At 57.5% G+C, this 20379-nt stretch overlaps 1 protein-coding gene across 1 annotated transcript; it reads left to right on the top strand.

The window, feature by feature from the left end:
- Positions 1–2100: 2100 nt before the first annotated feature.
- FBXO41 (F-box protein 41) lies at positions 2101–16396 on the top strand. The gene is made up of 13 exons (XM_071753136.1): positions 2101–2632; positions 5072–5986; positions 6920–7148; positions 7758–7837; positions 7925–8229; positions 8326–8567; positions 9397–9512; positions 9955–10107; positions 11986–12081; positions 13079–13197; positions 13421–13579; positions 13836–13951; positions 14613–16396. The coding sequence occupies exons 2-13, from the start codon at positions 5256–5258 to the stop codon at positions 14673–14675; spliced, it is 2409 nt and encodes an 802-aa protein (XP_071609237.1). The 5' UTR covers positions 2101–2632; positions 5072–5255; the 3' UTR covers positions 14676–16396.
- The last annotated feature ends 3983 nt before the right edge of the window (positions 16397–20379 follow it).

The raw sequence follows: 20379 nt of genomic DNA, 5'->3' as shown, positions 1-20379 counted from the left end.
GCTCACCCATTCCCACCCCCCCAGGGTGCTCCAAGCCCCATCCAACCTTCAGCACTGCCAGGGATGGGGCAGCCACAGCTTCTGGGGGTACCCTGGGGCTCAGCACCCTCACAGCATTTATTTTTTTTTTCTAAATAATTTCTTCTCCAGGTTCCCTTGTGTCCCCCCAGCCCTTTGCTGACGTGGGCTGGAGCATCCTGGGTTAAATCCCCATTAAACCATTGTCCCAGCAAAATCCATGTGCCAGGGGGTGGGAGGATCCTGGGGAGAAGGGAGGCTGGGCAGGAGATGTGGGGTCCCTGAGGACTTCCAGCAGGAGTGGGATGGAGGAAGGGGCCAGAAGGAACCCTTATTAAGGGGGGAGTCCAAAACATCCCCTCAGACATGTCCCTAAGAGCTCATGGCACCCAAGGGTGCTTGTGCCCCACGGCTGGGCACCCACCAACCCCAAGCCCTTCTCGTCCCCCCAGCTGGACCATCCCATGAGCCTGAGCCTGCGTGGGGACCGTTCCATGGGACACAGAGAACCAGAGCAAACCAACCTGTTCTGTGGGGACAGCCCAGAGGACAGCAGCACCCAGGGCTGCTTCAGGAAAAGGTGTGTCCCCTCTCCATGGGATGTCACCTCCTGCCAGGCAGCAAAGAACCCTACACACCCTACACACCACACCTTACACCCCACACTCTACACACCACACACCACACACTACACCCTATACCCTACACACCACACCCTACACCCTACCTACACACCACACACCATACCTTATACCCTACACCCCACACCCACTCATGCCTGCTGCCTGAGGCCTTTATTAACCCCTCCCAAATTGCCTCAATCACTGAAGCTGATCCCAAAAGCTCTGTGAGGGCACCTGGAGCCTTCACCCTCTGCCCACCCACCTGGGCTGATGAGGGATTGGGGGTGGGGGTGGGGGACCCACCAGGGTAGCTTGGGTGGCACTGGGTGCTTGTGTGTTGCACCCCAAAAGCTGGGGCTGCTGGAGATGGGGACAATGACCCAAGCCCAGGCCAGCAGCATCCTGGTCCCAAGGGTCCTGGTCCAAAGAATCCTGCTTCCCCCTGGTCCACATCGGTTCTGGGGGCCCTGGGTGCTGGGGAGCAAACTGGGGTGCTCAGGGATGGGATCAAACCAGGGTGCTTGGGGACCAGATGGGGACAAACTGGGGTGCTCAGGAGCTGGGTTAGAACCAAGCAGGGATTGGCTGAAGAGCGAGTTGGGATGTGCAGGAAATGGACCGGAACCAAGCCAAGGATCAAGCCGGGGGCCTCGGGGACCGTGCTGGGGAACCAGCCCAGGTGAGGGAGGAGCAGATCAGGACCCAGGGTGCTCTGGGACCACATCAGAACCAAACCAAGAACCAGGTGGTGTGCCCAGCGACCCAGCTGAGGACAAAGTTGGGGACCAAGTGGGGTGCTCAGGGACTGGATCAGGACCGAGCCAAGGATCAAGTCAGGGGCCTTGGGGATCAGTTGGGGACCAAGTGGGGGTGCTTGGGGACCAGATCAGGACCAAGCTGGGGACCGGGTTATAGTGCTCAGGAAATGGATCAGAACCAGGCCAGGGACCAAACTGGGGTGCCCAGGGAGTGGTTTAGCACCAAGCCAGGGATTAAGTCAAGGTGATGGGGGACAAGATCAGGACCCAGCTGGGGTGCTCAGGGACTGGATCAGGACCAAGCCAGGGTGATGGGGGATGAGATCAGGACCCAGCTGGGGTGCTCAGGGACTGGATCAGGACCAAGCCAGGGTGATGGGGGATGAGATCAGGACCCAGCTGGGGTGCTCAGGGACTGGATCAGGACCAAGCCAGGATGTCAATCCAGCCCAGGATAGGGAAGGAGTGATGCAGGTGCCCACACACCCTCCCAGACCCCCCCTGCCCTCCTCCTTCCCCGGGGAGATGCTCCGGGGTGACCCCAGCGGGGGGCAGGGAGAAGGGGGGAGGACACGGGTGGGACTGGGGAGGAGGAGGTGAGGGCTGAGGCCGGGGAGCTGCCGCATGGCGGAGAGAGAGCCCGGGTGTTCGTGGGGAGACAGGCAGAGGGAGCTGTGCGGGAGGGAAGCGGCAGCCAGGAACACTCCGGGCTGAGGCTGCAAAGGAGGAGGAGGAGGAGGAGGAGGCGGCTGCCAGCGCTCGCCCTCCCTCCTTCATCCCTCCATCCCTCCATCCCTCCATCCCCGCATCCCCGCATCCCCGCATCCCTCCATCCCGCCATGCACACCCCCCCCTGAGCCCCCGGGGTGCCCAGCAGCCTTCCTGCCAGCCCAGCGGGGCCTTCAGCCTCCCCTCCCTTCCTCCTCCTCCTCCTCCTCCTCCCTCAGCCACCACCCTCCCTCCTTCCCCAGGGCCCGGCAGGCATGGAGGGGCTGTCTCCTGCCTCCCTTTCCCGGGGTTCCAGCCCTTTTCGCCACCATCCTTCAGCCCGGACAAAGCCCTGAAGCTTCTCAGCAGCCTTTGTGCATCAGCCGGGGCTCCATCACCCACCCCCGGGTGCCCACCCGCTCGGGTGGGGGGACAGCTGGGGACGGTGGTGGCCGGTGGGGACGCGGGAGGAGATGCTGCCCTGTGCCCAGGAGCCAGGAGCCGGAGGTCGGCGGCCAGAAGCAGGTACGGGGCGATGCGGGATGCTGAGCCGGGAGCTGCGGGCTTCTCCTCGCCCCCCCGGGGGTCGTGGGTCCCCCAGCCAGGGTGGGGGGATGAGCACAGGGAGGGGACAAAGCAGGAGGTGAAGAGGGTCCAGGTTTGGAAGAGGTGAGGGTTGTGGGGGATGCGAGCTGCATCCCGGATTTGCATCCACCACCTCCCTGCACCTCATCCCAACCCACACCCCCCACCCCGCTGCCATCGCAGCCTCCGCCGGGGAAGGATGGGGACAAGGCAGCACCTTGCCAGCATCCTCCATCCTTCCATCCCCCTCTTTCCCTCTTCCTTTAAAATTAAAAGAAAAAAAAAATAATTTAAATTCTTATTTATTTTAATTTTATTTCGGAGAGAGGTGGGGAGGGGGAAGGAAAGGGAAAAAAAAAAAAAAAAATGGACGGGCAGGCAAAACGTTAAACAATGCGAGGAAAGGCTCCATGATGAACAGCAGGTAGCGATGCTGAAGCAGCTCGGGGCTGTGTCTCACCCGCGGCTCAGGCAACCTCCTGGTGGCCCAGAGCTCCCGAGGCTCCGGGCTCCATCGGGATGGCCACCGGAGCCAGGACTCTGCTCCTCCGATCTTTCCATCCCGCTGGATGCTGTCGGGGTGAGAGGGAGGAGGTGTCCTGAGAGAGGATCTGCCCAGGACCGGGGATGGAGGGATGGGAGGGTTTGGATGGGCTTGGATGCTGCCTGGACTTTCCGGTGGGAAATCGGGAGGGATGTGGATGGGGAGGGGGGCAGAGCTCCAGGCTGGAGCCATGGGGGACACCAGGAGGCTGTGGCTCCATCCCTAGGGCTGGAAAAAGAGCTTTCTCATCCCCCCAGCACCCACTGAAGTTGCTTTGTGTTCCCCAGGGATCGAATATCCCAGGGTGCATTTTGCAACCACCCCAAAACACACCCAGGAGCTCCAGAAACCCTCCCACCACCCCTTATTATTATTATTATTATTCACGTTATTTTTCCACGGATCCTTTGCCGTTATTCCTTTATTTTCCCCTTTAAAACTAAAGCAAAAAATGGTTTCCTCAGCCTCATGGCCAGGGGGTTGCTGAGCCACGGGAGATGCCACCCTGGGGGGAGGGTTTGGTGGCTGTGGGGTGCAGGAGGCCCCAGAGAGGTTTTTGGGTGGTGGGGAGAGCCCTTTGTGGGACACGGCAGAGGGATGAGCAAGGGAACCTCCCACCCATGGGTGCCCTGGGTGCTTTGGGCTGGAAGCATTGCAAAAATGCACCCTGATGGGTGCTTCTGCCTCCCAGGCTTGGGAATTCTGTTGGTTTATCCCATTTCATAAGGGTGGGGTTCTCCCCTCCAACCCCAAATGTCTCGGAGGGGTTTTTTTTGGGAATTAAACCAGGTGCCCCCAGGGACCCTCACTGGGGGGCCACCAGGTCCTCTGTGTCACCAGAAGAGCACAACAGGGGGGGTCCCACAGCCCCAGAGGGGACGAGCAATGGGATTTGATGGATGTGGTGAAGGGTTGGTGAAGCATCTAATCCAGGGGCTGATCCAGTAGGACTTGGGGCACCCTTCCCTTGGAGGGGGTGGCTCTCAGCACCCCAGCTCCAGAGGGATGCTCTCAGGCTCTGAAGATCTCTGGCTCGTGGCACCGTGGTTGGGCAAGAAACCACCTGGGTCACCCCTCTGCGCCAAGCTCAGGGAGGATGGAGAGAGATTTCCCATGGATTTTCCACTTTCCTGACACCTTTATCCCTCTCAAATGGTTGTGAACATTCCCAGGGGTTGTTCACCTGCCCCGAGGAGTGGGGAGACCTTCCCAACAGTTGTGGATCATCCCAGGGCTTGCACACCTTCCCAAGAGTTGTGCACTTTGCTGAGCACTGCAGATCTTCCCAAGGGCTGGGGATCTTCCCAAAGATTGTAAATTTCCCCAAGTGTTGCAGATCTTCCCAGGGGCTGTAGATCTTCCCTAGGGTTATGGATCTTCCCATGGTTTGTAGATCTTCCCAAAGGCTGTGGCTCTTCCCAAGGATTGTGCATTTTCCCAAGGGCTGTGAATCCTCTCAAGAGCTTTAGATTTTTCCAAGAGTTGTAGATCTTCCCTAGGGGGATGGATCTTCCCATGGTTTGTAGATCTTCCCAAAGGCTGTGGCTCTTCCCAGGGATTCTGCATCTTCCCAAGGGCTGTGATTCTTCTCGAGAGCTTTAGATCATCCCAAGGGTTGTAGATCTTCCCCAGGACCATGCCCATTCCCAAGGGTTGTGGACTGTCCCAAAGGCTGTGAACCATCTTGAGCATCGTTCACCCTCCCAAGGGATGTGCACGAGTGGGAGGAACACGGGAAGGGAGGATGGAAGCAAAGAGGGGATGGAGAAGAAGGTCCAAGGAGGAATTGTGTGTCCCCACCATCCCTACACCACTAACCCCTCTATCTCTTCCAGCCCCTGGCCGACGCTGACGTCTCCCCCAGGACCCACCAGACCCTCCACTCCCACCCGAGTCTCAGCACCCACCATGCCCCAGCCGAGCCGCAGCCCCCCCAGGGGTTGCTCCCCACTTGCCCCCGGGTGCTGCCGCCCCGCGCCGTGAGCGGGGCCATGGGGGTTCCTCTGCCCTAGGGCTGGGATGGCCTCCCTGGACCTTCCCTACCGCTGCCCGCGCTGCGGGGAGCACAAACGCTTCCGGAGCCTCTCCTCCCTGCGGGCACACCTGGAGTACAACCACACCTACGAGACCCTCTACGTCCTCTCCAAAACCAACAGCATCTGCGATGCCGCCGCCGCCGTCTTCCCCTTGGCCGCCGACGGGGCCTTGCTGACGCCGGCCGCTCGCCGGGACTATTTCGAGAGCACCTCCTTCCAAGGCAAGGACCAACGCTTCTCCTGCGACCTGGTCCCTGCCGAGGAGCTGGAGCCGGCCCCTTCCTCCTCCTCCCCTTCTCCCCGTTACGTCCACGAGATCGAGATCCCCCTGACGGAGATCTTCGGACGGGGCAAAGCGGTGGCGCCGGCGCCCGGCCCGCCCGGCGCCATGGACGCCGCCTACGAGGAGGGTTTGGCCCGCCTGAAAATCCGAGCCTTGGAGAAGCTGGAGGTGGACAAGAGGCTGGAGAAGCTGACGGAGGAGGTGGAGCAGAAGATCGCCTCGCAGGTGGGACGGCTCCAGGTGGAGTTGGACCGCAAGAGCTCGGAGCTGGAGAAAGCCAAGCAGGAGAGCCTGAGGCTGAGCCGGGAGAAGCAGGAGCTGGAGGACCGCGCCTCCGAGCTGTCCCGCCAGGTGGATGTCAGCGTGGAGATGTTGGCTTCCCTCAAGCAGGACCTGGTGCAGAAGGAGCAGGAGCTCACCCGCAAGCAACAGTGAGTCCTTTGTCCCCTCTCCTGGCTGCGGGGTGGGGGGAAATGGGTCCTGGGTGGCAAGGTCCAAGAGCCCAACACCCTCGCCGAACCTTCAGGCCGTGTCCTAGGACACCATCGGTGGCACCACGGCCCATGGCAGGGGGTTGGGACTATGGGATCCTGGAGGTCCCTTCCAACCCAAACCAGTCTGGGATTCTAGAAGAACCCTCCTGTCCCTTGACTGTCCCCATCCTCAGACTCCAGGGGACCTTTCCCAGCCAGCTCCATGACACTCTGAGGACCTCCATTCTGAGGACCTTGTTCCCATGGGAGGCTCTTTGCTCCCGGGCTCCTTTGGCTTCTCCAGGGGTGTTTTTCCACCGTGGGAATGTGAGAAGTGCTGGTGATAACCATCAGCACCACCTGACACCCGCTGGGCCAGCGCCCCATTTGCCTTCCAAATCTCCTGGTTCCCTGGCCAGGAGCCTCCCCAGGTCACCCCGGGGGTCACCCTGCAAATGGCAGTTGGGGGGACAATTATTTTGTAATTAAATGATAATGAATAAGCAGCAACAGGGGCCCTACCTTTTGCTTCATGCTGCTGGGCAGGCATGGGTGGGTGGGCATGGGTGGGTGTCTCATCCTTAAGCCCCCACCCCACCTGACCAACCAGGTTGGAGGAGCTTAAGAGGAGAGGGATGGGTGGGAAAGGGTTGGGATGCCAGCCACAGAATCAAAGGATTGTTTGGGTTGGAAAAGACCTTGAAGATCACTGAGTCCAACCATGAACCCAGCACTGCCAAGGCCACCGCTGCCCCGTGTCCCTCAGCACCGCATCTCCAGGGCTCTGAAAACCCCTCCAGGGACGATGGGGACACCAGGGCCTGACAACCCTTTCCCAAAAGAACTTTCTCCCAGTCTCCAGTCTGAACTTCCCGTGGTCCCTCCGCACAGGGAGGTGCTGCAGATCGATCAGTTCCTGAAGGAGACGGCTGCCCGGGAGGCCAACGCCAAGGTTCGGCTCCAGCACTTCATCGAGGAGCTGCTGGACCGGGCGGACCGGGCCGAGAAGCAGCTCCAGATCATCAGCAGCAGCTGTGGCACAACCCCAAATGGCAGCTTGGGACGCTGCGGCACGCCGGGCACCAAGGCCATCTGCCGACCGGGACCTCCACGGGCACAGGCACGGGCACCTCCTTGGGGCTGCAAAGGCTTCTCTGGGGGTTGCAAAGGGATGAGGGGGGAGGTGGAGGGACCCCCACCTCGTCCCTGTGGGGAAATGTGTGACTTTGGGTGGGGGGATCCCAAAGAGAGGTTTCTTCTGGGCGGGTCCGTGCTCCCAAAGCGATGCCGGAGATGCTCTTCTGCATCCTGCTTGGGGATGGCCTCATCCCAACACATTAGGAAGAATTTCTTTAGGGAGAGGGTGCTCAGCCATTGGAATGGGCTGCCCAGGGAAGGGGTGGATTCTCCATCCCTGGAGATATTTCAAAAGAGCCTGGATGTGGCACTCAGTGCCATGGCCTGGGAACTGCAGTGGGAGTGGAGCAAGGGTTGGACTTGATGAGCTCTGAGGTCCCTTCCAACCCAGCCCATTCTAGGATTCTAGGATTCTATGATCCCTGCCACTGGGTGGGATATTTGGGTGATGTCCCTCAGCTGCCTGCTTGGGAATGGCCTCATCCCAACACATCCCTGACACGGGGTGGGATGTTTGGGTGATGCCCCTCAGCTGCACCCCTCTCACGTTGAGTTTCTCCATGCTGGCTCCCTTCACCCCATCTCCCTGCAGAGGGACCGGCACCCTGGTCCGGGAGCAGCCATCCACGGTCCTTACGGAGTGTCCAACCAACGCTCCTCCTCCAGCACCGGGTGAGTCCCCAACCCCAGCCTCCTCACGGGCTTTTCCATGGGATGCTCATCAGCTGATGGGCAGGGGATGGATGTCCCTCCCCCCAGGGCCTCGAGCCGGGCCAAAGCCGTGTCCCAAAGCTCGGGCTGCTACGACAGCGACAGCGCGGAGCCGTGTCCCGCCGAGGAGGCCTCCGAGGGACCCCCTTACCCGGGTCGGGAGGCGGCGAGGGGCTCGGGGCTGCGGCGTCAGGCGATCCAGAACTGGCACCGCCGACCCTACCGCAACAGCACGGAGGGGGAGGAAGGGGACATCTCCGACGTGGGATCCCGAACCACCGAATCCGAAGCGGAGGGTTGGGAGCTGGAAGCGCCCGGGTCCTCTGCGTCCCGGCCCGGCTGCCGCCTGACGGGTGAGAGCACCGCGGGTTGTTCCGGGGGGAAGGGGAGGGAAAAGGATGGGAAAGGGAGGGGTTTGGTGGTGGCATCTGATGGGGGGTGTCCCGTAGCCAGGACCGAAGCTGCCGGGGGCAAAGTGGGGCGGCTGGAGAGGGGCAGCCCGGGCCATTCCAGCGAGGTGATCAGCCCCGAGGTGCTCAAGATGCGGGCGGCTCTTTTCTGCATCTTCACCTACCTGGACACCAAGACCCTGCTGCGGGCGGCCGAGGTGTGCAAGGACTGGAAGTTCGTGGCCCGGCACCCAGCCGTGTGGACACGGGTGCTGCTGGAGAACGCCAGGGTGTCCTCCAAGGTACTGGGGATGGATGGGGATGGTGCCACACGGGCTGAGCCCCTTCTTCCAGGGTGCAAGCATCTGGCTCGTGTTGGTTGTTGTGCTGTTTATCATCGTGGGAATGTGGAGTTCCAGACTGGTTTGGGTAGGAAGGGATCTTCAAGATCATCCAATTCCCAACCCCCTGCCATGGGCAGGGACCCTTCCCCCAGCCCAGGGTGCTCCAAGCCCCATCCAACCTTCAGCACTGCCAGGGATGGGGCAGCCACAGCTTCTGGGGGCACCCTGGGACAGAGGCTCAGCTCCCTCACACCAAAGAATTTTTTCCCAAAGTTTAGATCTCTCCTCTTCCAGTTTAAAGCCAATCCCTTGTCCCAAGTCCCTCCCCAGCTTTCCTGGAGCCCCTTCAGGCACGGGAAGGTGCTCTAAGGTCTCCCCATGGGATCCTTCTCTTCTCCAGGCTGAGCACCCCCATCTCTCTCAGCCTGACTCCAGAGCTGCTCCAGCCTTTGGATCAACTCCATGGCCTCCTTTGGACTTGCTCCAACAGCTCCATGTCCTTGTTTTGGGGGCTCCAGTTGGCTGGATGTGTTGCACGTTCACTTCTGGGCACACCCTCACACGTGCTCACGTTTTCACTTGCTTTTGTGGTCACCCCCCTGTGATTTTCTTGCACACCCCCACGTGACGCTGTGTTCTCATGACCTCACATGTTCATGGCATGTTTGTGTGTGTGTGCAGAAATGTCCCCGTGGGTGTGTGCATGTCTGTGTGGGGATCTGCCCCAGGGCAGCCAGGGATGGGTGGCATGAGCACCCCTTGGTGACGGCCACCCCTGTCCCCCCAGTTCCTGGCCATGCTGTCTCAGTGGTGCACCCAGATGCACTCCCTCACCCTCCAGAACCTCAAACCCCGACAGAGAGGGAAGAAGGAGAGCAAGGAGGAGTACATGAAGAGCACACGGTGAGTCCCCATGGCCCCTGCAACCCCCTCCCGCAGCTCCACAGACAGTCACACAACCATCAAATTGTCCTCCTTGGAAAAGCCCTTTCAGACCATAACCCACCCCCACCCCATGGCCCTCATCCCCACATCCCCAGGCTCTGAAACCCCTCCAGGCATGATGGGGACTCCAGCCCTGCCCTGGGTAGCCTGGGCCAGGCCCTGACAACCCTTTCCAGGGAGAACTTGTTCCCCAGCTCCAACCTAAACCTCCCCTGGCACAACTTGAGGCCATCTCCTCAGATGATGCTCCCAAACATCCCATTTCCACGGATCGTCACACACCCAGCTCCTTGTGGACGCCGTGGAGCCACGGATCCCCACGGGCTCATCACCCCCCTGGGGTGACCACGGGTGGTTTGAGGAGGTTCCTGTGCCTGACTCTGCCTCCATCCCTTGGCAGGGGCTGCCTGGAAGCTGGGCTGGAGTCCTTGCTGAAGGCAACGGGCAGCAACCTCCTCATCCTTCGGATCTCCCACTGCCCCAACGTGCTGACCGACCGCTCCCTCTGGCTGGCCAGCTGCTACTGCAGGGCCCTGCAGGCTGTCACCTACAGGTAAGGTGACACCTTACACCACCAACACCTTGCCCCAGGGGACCCTGTGGTTTCCTGGCTGGGAGAAAGTTGAGAACACCCATAAGATGTCTTGGGAACCTTCTGATGCTCATCGCCGGGCCCTGTCGCTACCCCAGGACAGGTGGGAAGGACTTTTCCCTGTCCCCTGCCCAGTGGCAGCCCCAGTGTCCCCAGTACAACTCTCCCCCTCTTCTGGCACGTTCCCATGCAGATGTTTCCCTTCCAGCTCCATTCCCACCGTCCTGTTACCGACCTCAGCCCAGCTGGAGGTGTGACCAGGGCCTTGGTGTGGGGACACTGCTCTGTGTTAGAGAAGGGTGAAGAAGAGGGGCACCAAGACCAGGGCTCACTGAGGTCCCACCTGACTGTCACCCCCTGATGGGGAGAAGAACCCCCTGTCCTGGGAGGGAGGAACAGCTCTGCCATGGGATTGCTATGACCCAACTTGGAGACCTTGGCCAAGAAGAAGGACACAAGGGACACGTATGACATCCCTGAAGGAGCTCACTGACTGCTCCTTGGTCTTGGAAACCTTCTGAAGAGGCTCTGCCTCCTGTGGAGAGAGGATTTAGCTTTCCTGCACCCTGAAGGAGGATGATCCTTGCTCCTCTGGACCTTGCAGACGACCACATCAGCTTCTGCATCCGTGTCACCTGCAGCCATTGGGTGTCCTTGTCCAGCCCAGGATGGAGAATACTTCAGGTGGAAAAGCACACCCAGCCAGCCCTGATCTGGGGATCCCCCACCATGGGGTGGCCCAGTGGTGCCGGGTTGAACCCAAGGACTCCTCCATTGGCCCTTCCAAGGGTGCCAGAGAAATCCCAAGTGCTCCTGGCACGTTGTTAACCTGTGACTCTGACTCCTGCTCGACTGAACCCACCCCACTGGGTGCCAAGGGGGTCTTGGCAGGCAGCTCCAGTGGGGATGTGTGAACCACTCAACACCCAGCACTTATTTTTAGGCTCCCCTGAAGTTCTCAAGTAGGTCACTCAGGCTTAGGAATTGTGCCCTCCACCTTCAGGGGGTGACCCAGTGTGGTGGAGCAGCCAGGGGCCTCTCTCTGGGCTGGCAGCACCAGGATGATGCTCTCTGACATCTCTGCTCCATTGGCTCTGTGCAAGAAGCCAGAGGCACAAAAATTGGGTGCCAGACAGCACGGCTGCACCCCACGGGTGCCACAACTCATGGTGAACCTCCAGCTCCACTACAACCCTGCCTGAGTCCAGCAGCATCCCAGGAAGTCTGGATTGACACTGAGGAGGAGCTCACCACAACCCCCTGGCCAACAGCCACCTCCAGCTGTGGTGCCACAACCCCAGAGGCCATGGAGAAGCCTCTTCCCCTGGCTGGAGGTTTCCACCCATCAGCTGGAACACCTTGACCACCACCTGGCACCTTCTCCACCCAGGCTGGGTGGTGGCAGTGAAACCAACCCGAGGGATCTGCAGGGACCTTGTGTTTGCTCTGCAAGGGTACAGGGCCTGGCAGGCTCAGCTCAGTCACTTCCCACCGTTGCATCTGGAAGATTTCTGCCTTCACTTTCAGCTTCACCTTCAGCCCTCAACCCCACATTCAGCCACCCAACCTCACCTCCAGCCTTTACCTTCAGCCTTGCCTCCAAACTCCTCCTCAACCTCACCTCCAGCCTCACCATCACCCTCTCCCACTTTTTTCCTGGCACCTCCGTAGGCACAATTCCAGCTAGAGATGCCCTCAGCCTTCCTGCATGGGTTGGTGTTGGGGGGCAGACTGTGGGTCACAAGTACTGACCCGATCTGGACCCCCAGCTGCAGACACAGCCCCTGGGGCAGCAGAGCTGCCAGCGGGGGCCACCACACGTCCTCTGTCCTCTTCCAGGAGCTCCACGGACCCCGTGGGTCACGAAGTCATCTGGGCCCTCGGAGCAGGTTGCAGGGACATCATCTCCCTCCAGGTTGCACCTCTGCATCCATGGTAAGAGTCGTGTTTGGAGGAGCCGGGCTGAGCACGAAGGACACCAACTTGGGTGTCAGGTTTGCTTGGGGAGGGTCCTCATGGGGTGAGCAGCAATGCTGGAGTCCTCTCTGGGAGACTGGGAGCTCAGCTCCCTCTCCCCCTGTGAGGGTTGGGAGCTGTTGGGTGGAGGCACCTCCCTACCAAGCTGGGAATGTTTTCCTGGGTGGCTGCTAACACCCAGAGAGAGATCAAAGGGGAGCTGTGACAGGTCTGGTAGGGGATGCTGAACATCAAACACTTGTCTGAGCTCCTGGATGCTTTTAGGAGGGTGTTGAGTCACTTTCAGGAGACAACTGCTGTTGTTCTCCCTCTGGAAAACAGCTGGGGGTGTGGAGATGCTGGTGGGTGCCCACCCTGCAGCACCTCGGTGCTCAGGAGCTCACAGAGCAGGTCCCATGGCTCCATACCATGGGGCTTCCTCCTGGGAATTGCTCCCTGTCCTGGGAGGCTGGTGGCATGCCAAGCCTCTTAGCAGGAACACCAGGGAATCATCATCATCATCATCATCATCATCATCATCATCATCATCATCATCATCATCATCATCACAGAATGGTGATGGCCACAGAAGGTGGATGGATGTCAAGTCCCTGGGGGCTTCTTTCTTCCCTGGGCGTAACACCAGGAGGAACCTGGTGGTCATGGTTGGACTTGATGATCTTAAAGGTCTTTGCCAACCAAACTGAGTCTCTGTGGGCTTCTCCTCCTGGGATGGAGGTCCAGGTTCCCTCTGCTGGATTGAAATCTCCAGAGAGGTGGAGGGTGGGCAGCAGAGGGACCCCACAGAGTGCATGGACCTGCCCTGTCCTCTGGCAGCACCCAGGTTTGGGGGGTGGGAGAGGTCCCATCCCCAGCAACACCCACGGGAGCAGTGGTGGGGGTGGGGATGGGTGGGGATGGGTGGGTAGAATTTTCCTGCCAGCCCTCCCCAGCTCTTTCTCCTTCATCTCCCCAGCCAGCAGCCAACACGTTTCAGCAACCGCTGCCTTCAGATGATTGGAAGGTGCTGGCCCCACCTGAGGGCACTGGGCATTGGAGGAGCAGGCTGTGGTGTCCAGGGACTGTCCTCCTTAGGTAGGAAGCTCTCCTCTGATGGGACAAGGAGAAGGAGACCTTGCTGGAAGCAGGGTACATCCCCTTAGGAGATGTTCCCTGAGGATCCCCATGGAGAAGCCCACCCCAAGGACCATGGGTGACCCCTGCTCTTCCTTGCTGATCCCTCCTACCACCCCCTTCCCATTGGGTGTCCTCATCCCTTCTCCACGGGGTGCTGATGGTGGCTGCTCTGTCCTTCTAGCTCGGAACTGCATGAGGCTCCAGGTCCTGGAGTTGGACCACGTGATGGAGATCAACCAGGAGGTTGCAGCAGAGATGTGTCGGGAGGGGCTGAAGGGGCTGGAGATGCTGGTGCTGACCTCCACACCAGTCACCCCCAAAGCTCTGCTGCACTTCAACAGTGAGTAGCAACAAAAGGGAGGAAGGGTGAGGGTATCCCAAGGAAGCAGGAGGACTGCAGAACTGGGAGGAACCATCTCATAGCCCACCATCCTCATGGAGCCACCAAAACCAGGTGTCCCCCACCTTCAGGGCGAGGTTCCCCCATCTCCATAAGGCCTTGAGGAGCACTGGGTGGGTTTCAGGGTCCATCCTGGCTGTGGGGAGGACGTTTCCCCCCCAGGTATGGTGAGACCAGGTGGGATCTCTGTCCCCAGGTGTGTGCCGGAACCTGAGGTCCATTGTTGTGCAGGTGGGCATTGTGGATTATTTCAAGGAACCACACAGCCCTGAAGCCAAGAAGATGTTTGAAGAAATGGTCAACAAACTCCAGGTAAGGGATGCCATAGCCAGGTCACCCGTGTGTCACCAGCCTCATGTCCCCGTGGGGTCTGAGGACAAATTCTTGCCCATCACTGTTCCCTGGGGGCACAAAAGGGCTGCTCCCTCCTTCTTCCCTCCTCCACCTACTTGCTGGACACTATGAAGTGACCTAAAGTCCACCTGTGAAAGCAGAAATTGGGTTTCCTCCCCTGCCCCTGCACGTTCTCATAGAATCATTGAATTGTTTGGGTTGGAAAAGCCCTTTCAGACCATCAAGTCCAACCTTTAACCCAGCATTTCCAAAGCCATCATTACCCCCTGTCCCTTATCCCCACATCCCCAGGGTCTGAAACCCCTCCAGGGATGATGGGGACACCACCCCTGCCCTGGGCATCCTGACCAGGCCCTGACAACCCTGTGGATGCTGATGTCATTTGCCCCAAACTCCTGCTGCCCTCTGGAAATGGTGTTTGTAACCAAACAGAAACCCAGCCGAGTTATCTCCCAGGATCAAGAGGAGCTGAGCCAGTCCTGTGAGGAAGCCAAACCCCTGGGGGATGAGGTGGTGGGGATGGGACCAGGGGGGGCTTTTTCCTGGGGTGGGGATGTCAGATGTCCTGTCCAGGCTGCCGGGTCCTGCACCAACCACGCTCTCTGCTCCCTCTTCCAAGGCCCTGAGGAAAAGACCTGGTTTCTCCAAGATTTTACACATCAAAGTGGAAGGAGGCTGTTAGACCTTCAGGGAACCACAAAGCACATTCCCTTTTCTGCCCGGATGGAGCCGGAGATCCCGGGACACCAAACCCACCCAACCCGTTGCCAGGACCTGGAGCAACGGAGACGCCGGCCCCATGCACAAAAAAAGCAAACAAAAAAAGAACCAACCCAAACCAACCCCAAAACTCTTGCAGGCCTTAGTGAGTGGCAGCCCCAGGGCCAGCTCACGGGCAAGAAGGTGCTACTTAAGGACATTTTTTTGGCTGCCCAAAGAGACAGGGTGATAACTCTTTCCAGGGTGGGAAGATGGCTTCAACCCTCCCAGCCCACCACCGTGGCTGCTCGTTGCCAAGGATCCTTGTTTGGGGAACATCTTTGTCTTCTTCAAATTCTCTTTCTGGAGTTTTTTTCTTTTTTTTTTTTTTTTGGGCCGTTGGATGGGAGATGAAATGGCTCAGCCCATCCTTGTGGGCTCTCTGCATGGCTGAGCATCCCCCTCCTCTCCATGGGGTGGGAAGAGGCCGTTCCTCCAGCATTCCTGCTCAGTTTTCTTTCAGTTGTTTAACATCCAAATTCTGGGGAAATTCTGCCCAGGAACCAGCAGCCACAACAGCACAAGCCCAGGATGGCAGAGCTGCAGGAGCCAGAGGACACCTAGAGAGGTTGTTGCTCTTCCAGAGGTTTCCAGCCTCACCTTCTCTCCACCCAAACCTTCCCAACAAGGCAATAAACCATCTCCAAAATCCTCTTCCAGCAGGAAACACGGATCATGCTTCTGCTCCCAACATCCACCACCTGCTCAGGCTTCCTCCAGGGAAAGTTGTCCCATGTGGAGAGAAGGACTGGCATGGGACCCCCCTGTCTGCCATCCCATCACCTTCCCAAGCAGCCTGAAGAGGAAACCCTGGCCAAATGGTCCTGAAATCCAAAGCTCCTGGTGAAAGCACCAACCCAACTGCCCTGGTAGATCATTTCTCTCTGGCCACAGCTGGATTTTTTAATATTTTTTTTTTTTAAATCTGCTTTTTGCTTCTGGCTGTCTTCTGCCTGCAAGGACATCATCACCCCCCTCCCACACAAGTAACCTCCTTCTTTCCAAAGGAAAAGGCTTTTGGAAGGCACCCAGCAGGGTCAGGCACCACCCTGGGGAGAAGGCACCCTGGGGACACCCATCACAGCACTGCCAGCACAGGGGACACAGCCCCCTGCCACCCAGGGCTGCTGGGACCCAGCATGCTGAGCTGGGGAAAGCAGATTTTGAAGGTTTTTCCTCTTCTTGTCACCACTGTTGGAGGTTTTGGTGCCTGTTGGTCAGCGTGGCTGGGAGGAGAGGACCCTTCCCAGGGCACCTCCTCTTCCTGCAGCCCTCCCAGGGTGATGGGCTCCCCCATCCTGGTACCACCTTCCCCATCTGGGTCAGGAGAGCTGCAGACCTCAGATGGGGACATTTTCAGCATGCCAGCAGCCCATGGGGACATCCACAGAAAATAAAATCAATTATTCTCAATGGCTGAAGCTGGAGGCAGCTCCTGGGTCTCCAAGCCCAGAAGGAACCCCAGGAGAACATTTCATTTCATCCATCCCCCTGTCCCATCTATGCTGTCTCCTCCAAAACAGGGTAGTTGGGGTTTTTTTTGGGCCATAAACCCCTGTTGGAAACATCTCCATTCCCTCCTGACTGCAGCTTTCCAGGACAAGGCTGGTCCCTGTATGCACAAAATGTGGGAGACCCTTCCCCCCCAAAAAAAAAAAAAAAAAGCCTGTGAGAAACAACCCTGGGCAGCACTGGATGAGCTCCCTGGCACCGTGGGTTCCTCTCCATCCCAGGGAGGTTGGGACATGAGTAGCCCAGAGGGCATGAGGAGCAAAGGATGCCCCAACCAGCAAAAAAAAACCCCAAACCAACACCCAGAGAAACTAAACCAGTCCAGGACCATCTCACCAGCCTGGTCCCAACGGCGACGTCAGGGTTCGGAACAGAGCAGAGACTTGGAAATTCCCCTAAAAAAAAAAAAATAAAAATAAAGCAAAGTAAGTATTTATTTCTACAAAGGAGATTTAAAAAGATATTTTAAAGGAAAATTCTATACTCAGCATGTTCATAGACTCTATGCTTAAAAGACTATCGTGGTGGAGGGCTCTGGCTGAAGACTGAAGGTGGCTGCTCCGGGTTTGCTGCCTGCCCACCCCCAGCCTGGATCCTGGCCTGGGGCCTCCAATCCATGAGGATGGGGTGATGGAAAGCAGGGGGAGATGCTGAAGACTCCTGAAGGAACCTTGTGTGCTCCCCAGTGAGGCCAGAGGAGCTGCTGGTGTGGTGGGTGGCCGTGTCTGCTGGTGGCACTGGTGGCACTGGGGGCTTGGTAAGTCCCAGCAGGACAACCCCACCCCAATCTGGTGACCAAAACATCCCCCTCCTCTTGGTGCACTCCCAAAAAGCCCAACTTCTGGCTTAGCAAAGCCAGGCTTTGATAAAAATCCCACCAGGACACGAGACCTCGAGCAAGTTCAAGGATTGGAAGGTGGGAAGTGGGGTGGGGGGTTTTTTTCCACCCCATTTTGTGTGATGCCTGAGCTTGGATGGGCCCCTTCCTCCTCCTCCTCCTCTTCCTCCTCCTCCTCCTGGGCTGGGGATGAAGGTGACTGGCACAGGGTAATGAGCCCTTCGTGTCCCTCCTGGTGGCTTCTAATTGCCACCAGGTTATTAATGGCAAGCAGCTCATTAAGTTTCTTCCTTGGAAATGTCACCCTGATGGCTTCCCTGATGCTTTCCCACCAGGACGTGGCCCCTTTGGCTCTCCCATCACCCACCCTTGGGGTGCCACTGCCCCAGGGTTCACCACATCAGCTCTGGGGATTCAACCCCATTTCCTCTGGGATTGGTGAAGAGAAATACCAAATCCTCTGGGAAAGCCTTGAGGTCACAGCGTGCTGGTATGGGCCAGCTGTAGTGTGAGCTCAACCCCATAGTAGACCCTAGAGAAGCCCCAGAGGGGCTCTGCGATGACAATCCCCAGGAAAAAGCCAGGAAAAGTGTCCTGAGTGGGGGGAGCAGCATTCCCTCAAAGTCCTGGTGGTGGCCAAGGGCTGGCTGGCTGGTGCTGCTTCCCATGGGACGACTTTAGGAGGGATTAAGTCCAATTTTTCCCCAAGTTTTCCCTCACGACATTCCTCTTTGGAATGTGGGTGCCTGTCAGGGTTCTCCAGAGGAACACCACCAGCAAAGCCAACTCGAGGGGGAAATGAATCCCAACTCCATGTTTTTTCTGTCTCAAATGTTGGATTTTGCTCATCATCCATCCTGGCTGCTCCAGGACCTCCTCCTCCTGCCTCCATCCCTGTGTTCCCAGTTTGGGAAGGTCCAGGGCACAGGAGGTCTCCAGGGAAGGGGGGAACTCCCAGGTTGGCTCCTCCAGGGAGGTTCTTAAATCTTCTTTATCAAGCAAAGGCAAAAAAAATAAAAACAAAAAAAGCCCCATCTCTGGCTGTGGGACACGATCCCAGCTGCCACCCACAGCCAGATCCTGGCCACCTTGTTTGGATCCTCCCAAAGGCTCCAAATTTGGTTTAAATTGAAGAAAAAAAAAACCCAGGAGAAGCATTGCTGAAGGCTCTTGAAGTGGTTGAGCACTGTTTTTCTCTGGAAAGCCCAGGATCTGCAGGTTGGGGTGGAACAAAGCCCAATGGGACTCGGTGCCAAATGATAAAATGCTTTAAAATAACCCCTCCAAAATAATAATAATAATAATAAAAACAAAACAGGGAGATTTTTAGCAACCAGAGATGGTTTGTTGTTTGGTCAGGGGGTGTTGTTGCAAGGTTGATGTGGGACCTTCCCCATGGATGGGAGGGAAAAGAATCCCCACAGCAGGAGGATGCTCCCACCTGCACATCCTTCAAGGAAAGGAGGGAGGGGAACCCACCCAAAAACAGGGAAAAATGGGATTTTTCTGAAGCCAGCCTCAGGTTTGAGCCCCCTGGAAGGGGGGGGATGAGGTGGGCTGGGGCCAGGGACAAGCAGGTGCAATGGTGATGGAAGGTGGGGTGGGTTTTGGGAAGCTAGAGATGGTTTTGGGGAAGAAAAAGGATGGATTTTAGGGAAGAAAAGGATGGTTTTGGGAAGCAAGACATTTTCAGAAGCCAGGGAGGGTTTTGGGGAAGCAAGGGATGGTTTGGGGAAGGGAGGGAGGGGGCTTGGGAAGCAAGAGATAGTTTTGGGAAGCAAGGGATGGTTTTTGGGAACTAGAAGGATGGTTTTGGGAAGGCAGGGATGGTCTTTGGAAAGGATGAGATGGTTTGGGGAAGGCAGGGATGCTTTTTGGGAACCAGGAATGGTTTCTGGGAAGCAAGGGGAGGGTTTTTAAAAGCAAGGGATGGTTTTGGGAAGCAAGAGATGGGTTTTGGGAAGGAAGGGATGTTTTCTGGGAAGCCAGGGTTGGTTTTGGGTAGCAAGTGCAGTCCTGCACACTTCAGAGATAATCAGAGGCTGCACAGGGACAGAAAGAAAAAAAAAAAAGAAAACATTATAAATATATATATATATATATACAGGAATTCCAATTGTTTCCCTAAAGCACTCCTTGGCAGTGTTTGCTCTGGTGGCAGCTGAGCCAAGGGGCCCTGTCCAGTGACCTCCCCCCCCCTCAAAAGGCAGTGACTTCGCCTCCTCCTCTAAGTTATTTTTTTAACTCTAAATTTAGGTCTATTTTAGTCTTTTGCAGCAATGTGCCAGTGTCTGGAGAACCAAACATCCCATTTTTTTTTTTTTTTTTGCCCCACCCCACAGCCCTGGGATGCTAAAGCAGGGCCTCGATGCTGAATCTGCCAGAGGATGGGGAAAGGGGGGGGTTGGGAGGTAAAATTGGGGATCAAGTGAGATGGGGGGGTCCTGGAGAGGCTCTGGGGGGTTCTGGTGGCTGGGGGAGACCCATGTTTTAGCACTTTGGTTGGTACTACTCACCTGTAGATGCACTTTGATGTTGTTGCTTTGAAACTTTGCCGAGTGTAAACCATGTGTATTTAAAAGAATTACATGAAAAACAAACAAACAAAAAGTGTGTAAAGAGCTATTTTATGATTCCATGTTAAAATAAAGACTCTTGGAGATTGAGGTGGGGTTTTCACTCTCCTGGGGGTTACACCAAACCTGTCCATACTCTCCATCAGAGTTTTTCTGCTGGAGATGCTCCAGGATCCATCCCTGAAACCATTCCAGCCCCACACATCACAGCTCCTTGCCAGGACTGGAGGTGTCAGACCCAGCTGCTGCCCTGAAGCACCTTCCATGAAGACAAAGCAAGATGTGAATGGGCCATTAAGTCGAGCAGAAATGTCACCGACCCTGAGAGAACTGAGAGAGAAAAGGCACCGAGGTGCTGCCTGGAAAACAAAGGGAACTGGGGTCCTGCTTCCCAGTTCATGAAGATGATCAAAGGCTGAGTTTGTTCAGCCTGGAGAAGGCTCCAGTGAGACCTCAGAGCACCCCCCCAATGCCTGAAGGGGCTCCAGAAAACCTGGGGAGGGACTCTGGAAAAGAGGCTGAAGGGATGGGATGAGAGGGAGGGGTTTCAGGCTGCAAGAGAGTGAGATAACATTTTAGGAATAAATTTTTTTCAAGAAACCTGCTTGCCCAGGGTGCCCCCAGAAGCTGTGGCTGCCCCATCCCTGGCAGTGCTGAAGGTTGGATGGGGCTTGGAGCACCCTGGGCTGGTGGGAGGTGTC

This window comes from Heliangelus exortis, chromosome 10 (assembly GCF_036169615.1).
Source record: "Heliangelus exortis chromosome 10, bHelExo1.hap1, whole genome shotgun sequence".
Classification (NCBI taxonomy): Eukaryota; Metazoa; Chordata; class Aves; order Apodiformes; family Trochilidae; genus Heliangelus; species Heliangelus exortis.
The sequence above is the reverse complement of the archived record's forward strand: the minus strand, read 5'-3'. Positions and strand labels throughout refer to the sequence as shown.